We start from the raw sequence: 9,636 nt of genomic DNA, 5'->3' as shown, positions 1-9,636 counted from the left end.
CTGAGTCTGGGTCTTCAGATCACGCCCAACGATCGTTTACCGTTCTGGTAGACGTATTGTTGTGGGTTTATCCTACCTACACTAGTAGCTAGAGTTGCCGTGGGAATTACAACACCACAGCACTGTATCACTGCCTGACTCGTAGCTGGGGTCACTCTCGGTCTAGTAGATCGTCGCTCTTGGGTAAGTCGTTAGCTGAAGCCTTGTCAGAGGATGGATCATCCTCAGCAGGTTCAGTATCGGGTTCTTCAGCAGGTATGCCGTTGACGCTTGTGTTCTCGGTCTCCGTAGGTCCTCATCTCTGCGGCTGCTGACGAGCTCGTTCATATTTGCCATGGCTTCTTCAGGAGTCATCTTGTCAGCGTTAGTGCGAATAAAATTGAGCATATCCTACTAATCACGCGTTAGACACACCCAGCCCAAAGCCAGGTACGAGTTATCACGGTGGTGGGCAGCATGGTACGTGTACACTAGGAGCTAGCTGAGAAGACCGATGAAAATCGGGAATGACTACTTTGAACGAGCGACTTTTCGTGCACGTCCTCTAGAGGATCAGCCAATCAGATATATTGGGTGGGGTTGAATACATTTTATTTTTACCGCAAAAAAAATCTTTCACTTAAGGAGATCATCAATCTCGGCCTTTAGCTTAAGTGATTTTTCATTTACAAATTGATTTTTAGCTAGCCACTCAATGTAAGGACGATCAATAGATATAATCTGTTTAACTGCCTTTCCCTTATACTTACCCCACGTCATAAGGTACGATCCATCACTCTCACCAAGTTTTCCATCGAGAAACTTTTTAATACCATCACAAATTAGATTTGGCTGGTTCTGCAGCCATCGACAGTATCCAACATCACTATCATATATTTCTTCAATCAGCTTGTAAACTCATATCTTCAATATTTTATCTATATATGTATAGCGTCATATTCTCGTTAGTTTTTATTAAGTGTCTCTTACTTATTAAAGAGGCCATGGATTCTGAAGTTGCATTTATCGAGACAGTTTACCTGTCGCGTTGCGAACACGGTTCGCTCGATAGTAGCAGTGACGAAGAAAAGGAGGAGATCTTAGACCTTTTGATCTGGGTCTCTGACCCAACCTTTCAGGCTGAACCTTACGATAATCGTTCAATATATGCTGATGCGGCAAAAAAAAGAACACAGTAAGATGATACGATTACGTGTATAGGCGGAAAAATCTATATCGCAGCCTATCGCTAAAACACAGAAAAAAAGAAAGTTCAAGAGAACTTTTCTTAAGCTTCCATAGCCTTATTCTTTTTTTTTTTAAAGTCGAAATTCCTTTCTGCTTTCCTTCATCATGCAAGTGCTTAAAATACTCGATTTCAGTTGCGCTTTTCCTGCTCTATTTACGAGTCGCAGATTATCTTGAGGCTCCCAACTAGGTTCCGTGGTATGCTTCCACTGAACTTGATTCTTGTCATTTTTTTTAGCGTTTTGTGCGTTATGATTTTTCAACTTCATAGATGTTCCCCATCTTAAATTCTGCATCTGTGTCGGGTGCTAATACAATTTTAAGTCGTTTGGTGACTTGTAAAGTGTATGGTGATTCTTGGAACGGATATGAACTCGATATCCATCCACATCAACAACCGTATAAATGGCTTTACTCCATCTAGCAGCTTCTTCATCAAACGTTTGCTTTTTTTAGACGATACATAACATGAGCCCCAACCTCAAACTGTTTTCAACCTTATCAGCTTCTTCTTGATTATGATTTAGCTCAGACACCATTACCTTCCATACAGCTTCATTTGAGGTCAGACCTATGGAGCGGTTGAAGGTAGAGTTATAATTTTCGATTTCATCACTAAGTAGCTTATGTGATATACGTTTTGGTGATATTTTATTAGGTTTTGCTTAAGGGTTCTGTTAAACCGCTCAATTTTTCCCATAGTTCCGTGATCACCAGGCTCGTTGTTAAAATGGTCAATATTTTTGCTATTAAAGAACTTCTGCAGCTGAGCATTCATGAATTTGCTTCCATTGTCACTCGTAAGGATATCAACTTTGTGCATCCGTACAAACGCCTTAACAGATGCTAGCACTACTTGAGCGGTATTGTTGGATAAAAGTTTGCATACCCGATTCTTGAGTTAATGTTGACTGCTGTCAATATTGGTTGTTTCTCCCAGAACGCGAGATCGATTTGCCAAGAGTTTGGATTATGAGAAGCTATTTTGAAGCCATCAAATCTCTTCTTCTGAACTTGAAATCATTGTAAATCGGTTTGAGTCTGATACCATGTCTTGACGAGTTTTACATAGTTTTGGGGTTTAACTCTTTTGAGTTTTGATATAGCGCTTGGACACCGATATAACCTGTTTAGGGTTATAATACAGTTCATGTAGTAGTTCATCCATATCACTTCGATAGACTTGCTCTATAGCTCTGTCAAGGTCTGCCCTATATGAAACATTATAAAAATTATGTTTTCCTCCCAGAAGCGTATTTATATATCAAAAGGAGCAGTGGTAATTCCATCGTCTAAGACACGTCTCTCGTCATAATAGTAGTTGAGAGCCGTTTTTGTCTGCGTATAAGTGATAATAGCCGTTGTTTCTTTACTTAGTCGAAACCCTTTGTTCGTACCTTGGAGCGTGATGCGATCTCGAACTAGTGATTCAAAACTGTCAGGGTTAAGAACATCATCATTACGGCCATTCCCTAGCAGACAGGTTGACCTAGTATGATTCATCAGGGAGGTAGCAGACGTAGTTCTTAGACAATAGCGAAACCATCGCGTTGCCTGTCCATTCATCTTTGAATAAACCTGGTGTACGATGATCGAACTTAGCGACCTCCGAATTGTAGTCACGAGGAAACCAACCATATTTGTGTTGCTTGAAGTGGTCACGTAACCCAGGTTTAACACAGTTCTGAAACGGATTCTCACAACTGAAAGCCATGAACGCAGAGTCTGTATCCATTTCCTGATGCTGAAAGTCGGTCATATAGAAGTAGAGGTCGATGCAGTCGTTGTAGAACTGTAAAATACGAACTTTAGCTAGCTGATAGATAACAATGCTTAGATGAATCGGATTTTTGTTTTGGTTTTCATGGTGATCTCACATGAGCAATTAAGCTCCTTCAATCCGTGAAATGTGAAGTGCTCAATTCTAGACTTTACTGCCTGATCGTCTGACTCATATTTCACTTTTTTGTGCTTGCTCATATCCATGCCACTATGACCAATAGCGCTGTTGCCGACAAGTTTCATCATCTCTGCAATCATGGCTTTAGACTTATCAGCATCTCCCTCACGTCGAGCGTTTGATACGGCCTCCATAAATGGAGCAAATGTTTTGTGGGACTTGATAAAGCTATAAGTCTTGGTGATCTCCATCCCATGAGCAAGGTACCACTTCAACAAAGGCGTGTAAAATACAATCTTCTCTCCAAAGTAGCTTCCGTTTAGTTTTCGAGCCGGCCTGGCTCGACTTTTCTTGCGTTCCTCATTGTAGCTGAACATATGTGATCCAATTACATTTTCATTGGTGCAATCGATTTGAGTATTTTTCAAGACAGGCGTCATCTCACTAAAATACTTTTTCAAGCGGCCTGGAGTACGGATATCACATTCAGGAACCCGAATACCTTGTCAGCTTGGATATCGTCAACAATACCCGGGTGCGTTTCAATCGTGGTTAATCGACCGCATGGCATTTCATTACCTAGCACCCATAAATATAGAGCATTGGTATCGTATCCGATGTTTGCTTACAGATCTTGCCACCTCAAATTTTAGTCTCATCGCGTTTGGCGTATCTGTTGAAGATGATTGAAGGTCCTCCAGCAATGTTAGCCTTACCACAAATTTCTTTCTCCTCCTTATCAATGCTGTATACTGGCGTATCTGAGTTGAACTCGAGCAGCTTTTTGTATCGAAAGCCCTTAAGGAACATATCTTTACGAGCAATATTACAGTCCACACAACTGAACAAGATATTTCCATTGATATTACCAAGCTTATTGTTGATTCTATCAGCCGAGGCCGTATCAACGGTCAACTTCTTGTAGCACAGTCCACAAAGGTATTTTTGCGATGTAGTAGCTTGTTAAGATGCTTTAGACTCATATTGAATTTACGCTTAGCTTCGGCATCCTGGCTCTTGTAGCCGATCATACGCTTAATTGGAAAGCTGAACACTATTGCAGGCACCTTATTTGGGTACCGTAGGTTCTTGAAGCACGTCTGATACATAATCTTCTCTGAAAGTCCGGGGAGAGATACACCATCCGTAAACATATCGAGGTTAAAACGCTTGAAAAGCTGGCACTGTGCCTTGATGGCCTTTATGAAAGGGGCCACGTCGAGGTTGTTGTACCAAAAGACCAGGTCCTTAATCGATTTCATCTCATAGTGGCTCCAAACGAATTGAACTCGTTTGTAGTCTTCATCGCTGATGGCTGTACCTCGGAGCTTACTATCAAACGCTGATTTAGCTGGGATATCAGTTTCTTGAAGTACGTTGTAATGTACTCACAGGTGAATATACCCTTACCAAGCCCACAGACACATCGAACCTTGTCATTACATTTGAAGTTCCCCAGATATGTACTTAAATAGTCGCTATAGCTGGTTCCAGCAGGAGCGTAATTGCTAATGTCAAGCATTTTTATGTCTGAAGACGCTATACAATTGTAAGAAGGGTTCTTGATGACTGATTTGATATTGTTTGTGCCAATAACAGCGAACAAGTAGCTCTCGATAAGGTTGATATCCTATCTACCCGAATTAAAGCCAAGAACCGGGACCTGATCAATTGTCTGCTTTAGATTTCCATAGTCGGATCGCTGCTTTCCAAAGCCGATCTTGTTGTGGAAATCAAAGAAGTTTGCGAAACGTCCAGCCCTAATCCATTCATCAATATTACTAGTAGTGTACTTAGTGCCAAGGTTAGCACCTGGGATTTCCATACCAGTTAATCCATGGGTGTTAATGATCTTGCGAAGCAGTGACTCATATTTAGAGACGTTGTATCGCCGAATCTTTTCGCCAATGTATCCGATGCTCTCAAACATTTCCTTTAGAAGAGCCTTAGGATTGTCATTGACAAAGCAACGGACTTCCTCGGTTAAGCATATCGACCACAGACACTGATACAGGGATATGTTCGTTGGTGAAGGTGGTACTCTTCCCGCGCTTTGTTCCAGTAGGCTTCAGAATAGCTTCAAAGTCGTACACTATGAAGTGATCAAGATAATGATCGGTGTTCTTGATTGAATACTTTGTTAGCATTGAGCCGATGGCATTTGGAGCTAGACGATAGATAGCCGGCTGAGCTGGGAAATATTCAATGTTAACACGCTCGCACTGGTTTTTGGCATGATTCTTAGGCCTCTCTGAGCTAACAAACACCATTTCACACTTAGAGCACTGATATTTGTGCTGAAGCATGTCCAAGTTCTTGATATAGAGGGCATGGTTGTCGTGCGAGAGAATGTTGGCAGCATCGTACTCCTTATCTGACCGGCGAATGCAATCAACATTTCCGAAGTCAATCTCCATCGTGAAAACGTTGATACTAAGCTGAAAACACTCCTCGAGTTCATCGAACTGGAGGATATCAAGAGGCTTAAAAGTGCGGTAGAGCACTAGAGTGTAAGTGATATCCTTGAAGGAGCAGTACTGCTTGAAGGCCTGCTTTACCAAAGCTTGAATTCTTCGTCGATCTTTCTTTGGATCATCCTGATTGTGATAAACGATACAATGGAAGACGCACTTATTTTTCGTCTTCGGGACTTTTATTGTCGCGGATAAAATTAGGAATAATTGCTTCGCTATCACCAAGTGCATGCTAGCAATGATACAAGAAATTTTTGAAACCGGTGATAGCCTTCACCATGTAGCCAGAATTGAGATAATTCAGTCTGTCGGCTAGTTCCATGGAGTGAATATCTGAATTTACCTTACGAATATCGATCTTACTGTTGACGGCAACGGGGGAGTTGAATACAGATGTATTACTTAGATTTGGGTGAAAGTACCTCGTTTCCGAATCATCAGTTTTACTAACAAGGTCATAGCCGAGGGCGATATTAGCCTTGTAAGCTCTGGTCAGACTTTCGAGATCATTTTCGAGTTTTTCGTAGAACGCACCACGTTAGATTCCCGCGTAGAGGTGTGACTCCATGTGGTTGCCCTTGTAATAGCGATAGTGAGGATCAGTCTTATAGTCTTGGGATAAGTTAGCCTCCAGCTTTTTGAGACTGACCTTGTACTGCTTAGCTACAAGCTTTACTACATGTTACTGGGACGCGACAGGTTGCTGACATAAACCATATTGCCAGTTTTGCCGCGCACCTTCACTCAGAAGGTTCTACCTCATCGGATAGCACGGATATTTAATCGGTTTAGCCCTTCAAGTGCGTACGAAATATTTGCTATATATCAGTTGCTATATTTCCTTGAACTTGACTTTATTTTACTGGGATTTTGTATCAGGATAGACTTTATATTAGGGTAGAGAGGGAAAAATCGATTTTAAGGTGTCGTTTCACTAGATTCGGCATATGTCTTGCGTTTGCGAGCACAAATCTGCTCACGATTTTTATCGTCATAACCCTTCTTATAGGATAAGCGAGCTGCACGCGTACGCTCGTAATAGCGCTTTGTGTGGCTTTAATGCGCTCTTTATTGGCTGGGGATTCAGGAGTGAAAAGTTTTAACGAGCACGTTCAAACGTTCTTAAGAATATGAGGAAGTAGAGCTGACGGAATAAGAGCTTGAAGTAGGGAATGAGAGCGAACCGAGTGATCGAAGTGCAACGCCCTTGATGGAATATAAAGAGCATTCAGTAGCGCAGGAGTAGAACGGGATCCGAGCAGCTGCGCGGATTCAGTTGACGTAACGATCGCTATCTTAATGCGCCAGCGACGCTTACAGTTCTCGAGTATAGAAGATATACTGTCAATGACTCGAATGGTAATATGAATGAATGCCAGCATCGCAATCAGAGCCACAAAACCAACAAACATGTAAGCAATCATAAGAAAGATCGTGTTAATGGATTGAAGCATTGATATCAACTCAACGGGCGTCCGTTGGATCCGCATGGTGTTGTATGGATGTATATAGTGTATACTTAATCCATTGCTTCATTGAGCTGATCTAGAAATGATGCAGCCAATAATGCCATTACCGTTCTTCGAAGCCTAAACATATCTATATTTCTTTTACGAAAGACTGAGTTATCTAAACTACCACACTACCCAGGGATAGATAGGTTGTTTTGCTCGTTATGACATGCCCGGCCCTTTAAAGGAGAAGGAACGCACTCCTGTGAAAGGATTAACAAAGTAATCCTTTCAGTAATACATGTTTGCCCACGTTTAAATTGTTCAATTAGTTGTGCTGAAGCGCCTTCTTGCGGCTGACCAAAAGGCGCCCATTGTATATTGGAAAAGTGAGTATTAAATTGAATTACAAGTACTGGTTCGTTTAGCTAATCCTCAGATGGGCTAAGATAAACTAACTTACTTCCAGCTTGCTAGGTTATGCAACCCCACTCTTATCTTGCGGCATCTTGAACAATTTTTGTCCATCTACCATGCTGTCATAATACTAGCATCCTGCGGTGGCACGTAAGTATCCTGCGGTGGCACGTAAGGGGTGGCGTTCTCGATACGCGGCTGTGCAACATCGAAGCACCACACCAATCCACGATATTCGCCCAAGACTCCATTAGGAACAAGAAACTCATCCCAGAAGCATGGCATCATGTCCAAGCCGAAAGCGTGAACGAAATTAGCAACTGAAATAAGTGGTATTTCAGCTTGGAGCGTGAACGATTCCAATCGAACATAGGTCGTATTATCTTGTCTCGCTCGCCAATAAGCCCAGGCCTCAGCATGGGCACGGTTTCCGAAGATCGACACGAATGGCGTGTGCAGCCGATTTCTCCATATTATATGCAGAGATGCGTACCACAGCTCGGTCTCAGTGTAGGTTCTTGTTTGAACAAGTTCTTGGATATTAATGAATGGGTTTCGAGCTTGAATACCAATGTGTTCACCGGCCTGGTCGTAGATAACACGGTAAAACTCATGGCCGGGATTCGGGTAGACTACGAACGTCATCTTTAAAGAAGGGAGAAAGAAAAATGAAGGGAGGCGAGAGGATTCTTTAATATCAGGATTTCATGTAAGCATCCTGCTAAATACGACTTCAAGTTACAAAAAAAAAAAAGATATGCTACACTTCTTCAAGGTCATGAAAAAATGAGTGGTCGGATAAATTAGTGGGTGCCTTCCAAAACCTACATAAAAAGGTTTAATCGAAAAGATTTTATACACCCTTTTGTCACCCTTTTATCAAGACGATGACTGATCAAACGCAAATCGTCAAAAACATACAACCATAACCTCATTAGAAAACAAAATCTGTCCGATATAATATGACACATAGGGAGTAAATTACTTATCCTCATTATAATGAACTGACTGGGACATTTTAAAGATACCCCCTGTGGCTTCCATATTTTGGATACGGACGCGCGAGAAACCTTGAAGGCACCCCTCTCCCTGCAACATTTGCCGCTGCGCCTCCTGATTCAGGAGTCCTGAAAGAAGACAATAATGGACGGAGACGAGATGTTAATCGTGCTGTGGAAGGGGTTAGATACTCGTCGTAGGCTGTCTATCCAGATCAAAGATATTTAGAAACGGATTTGCGTTGAGATAATGCGTGCCGAATGGAAGCGGCTGGTACGCACAAGACACTACATCACGTGTGACTGCCTTAAGAAGCCCGAAGACTCGGATTGGATGGACATTTGGACGCGGCGCCTCGAGAAGAACATGTTAAATATGACCAGCCTCTCAAGTTTTGTCAACTATCGATTTAGATAAATGTCTTAACCAACTTTTGTCTGTCTAGATCCTCCTTCAAGCGACTACTGGGTCGATTCTCTCTATTCTACCATTGTAACGGGCTAAGACCGTTACCGACGTACACTAGCGAACTGGGAAGGTTTTGGTATATTGAACTCTGAAGGTTAACTATCGAGACGGCCTCAGCACACGAGGCCGTCACAACCAGTGGATACGTACATAGTTCTGATTGGCCACCGCGATGGAGCGTTGGCGGCATTGTGTGACAGTAGCCTGTCACACCACCCCTCACTCAAAGTGGAAGAATCGTGGAGACGTCGGAGGTAGTGGCAGTCGGGAACTTGCAGCGCGGGGAGCAGGATGGACACGGGAAGAGAAGCAGCGGCGGGATCCGACGCTGGCAGTGAGTACGCCAGCGTCCTAAGACATCGGCGGTACGGCGATTGCTGTGGTTTCAAGAACCCACTGACGAACAGTGAGATGCAGAGCTGGTTCGAGCGGTGGCGCGGTGTGCGTGGCAAAGGCGTCACGGTGACGCGCACCGTGATGGAGGAGTCGTTCGACAACGCCTGGACTGCGTTCCAAGAACGGTGGAACTGCGAAACCGGACCTGTCTTCCGCAAGACCATCGCGGCTCGTGAGGCAACGCATGAACGTATGGCGGTCGGACTGCTGGCGGCGCGACTCTGCGAGCTGTCGTGGGCGGCGGACCGGCACTGCTGTTACGTGCATTACCTTGAAGGCTGTCCGAAGTGTCGCGGTTTCAGCC

General features: G+C 43.2%; 5 protein-coding genes across 5 annotated transcripts; 1 reads left to right on the top strand and 4 right to left on the bottom strand.

The window, feature by feature from the left end:
* Positions 1-4,038: 4,038 nt before the first annotated feature.
* Positions 4,039-4,389, bottom strand: PPTG_05726 (hypothetical protein; the record flags this gene model as incomplete). The annotated part of the gene is made up of 1 exon (XM_008899445.1): positions 4,039-4,389. One exon carries the CDS (start codon positions 4,387-4,389, stop codon positions 4,039-4,041), a length of 351 nt encoding a protein of 116 aa, XP_008897693.1.
* Positions 4,390-4,757: 368 nt separating this feature from the next.
* Positions 4,758-5,057, bottom strand: PPTG_21740 (hypothetical protein; the record flags this gene model as incomplete). Its single annotated transcript, XM_008899924.1, has 1 exon — positions 4,758-5,057. One exon carries the CDS (start codon positions 5,055-5,057, stop codon positions 4,758-4,760), a length of 300 nt encoding a protein of 99 aa, XP_008898172.1.
* A 25-nt stretch (positions 5,058-5,082) lies between these two features.
* Positions 5,083-5,544, bottom strand: PPTG_05725 (hypothetical protein; the record flags this gene model as incomplete). Its single annotated transcript, XM_008899444.1, has 1 exon — positions 5,083-5,544. One exon carries the CDS (start codon positions 5,542-5,544, stop codon positions 5,083-5,085), a length of 462 nt encoding a protein of 153 aa, XP_008897692.1.
* Positions 5,545-7,373: 1,829 nt separating this feature from the next.
* Positions 7,374-8,150, bottom strand: PPTG_05724 (hypothetical protein). Its single transcript, XM_008899443.1, has one exon. It carries the CDS (start codon positions 8,112-8,114, stop codon positions 7,581-7,583), a length of 534 nt encoding a protein of 177 aa, XP_008897691.1. The 5' UTR covers positions 8,115-8,150; the 3' UTR covers positions 7,374-7,580.
* A 1,077-nt stretch (positions 8,151-9,227) lies between these two features.
* Positions 9,228-9,617, top strand: PPTG_21739 (hypothetical protein; the record flags this gene model as incomplete). The annotated part of the gene is made up of 1 exon (XM_008899923.1): positions 9,228-9,617. A coding segment is annotated over one exon (390 nt), but the record flags the coding sequence as incomplete, so codon positions are not given.
* Positions 9,618-9,636: the final 19 nt, after the last annotated feature.

Source organism: Phytophthora parasitica (genome assembly GCF_000247585.1).
Source record: "Phytophthora parasitica INRA-310 unplaced genomic scaffold supercont2.8, whole genome shotgun sequence".
Lineage (NCBI taxonomy): Eukaryota > Oomycota > Peronosporomycetes > Peronosporales > Peronosporaceae > Phytophthora > Phytophthora nicotianae.
Note: the sequence above shows the minus strand (reverse complement) of the source record. Positions and strands in the feature narration are given on the sequence as shown.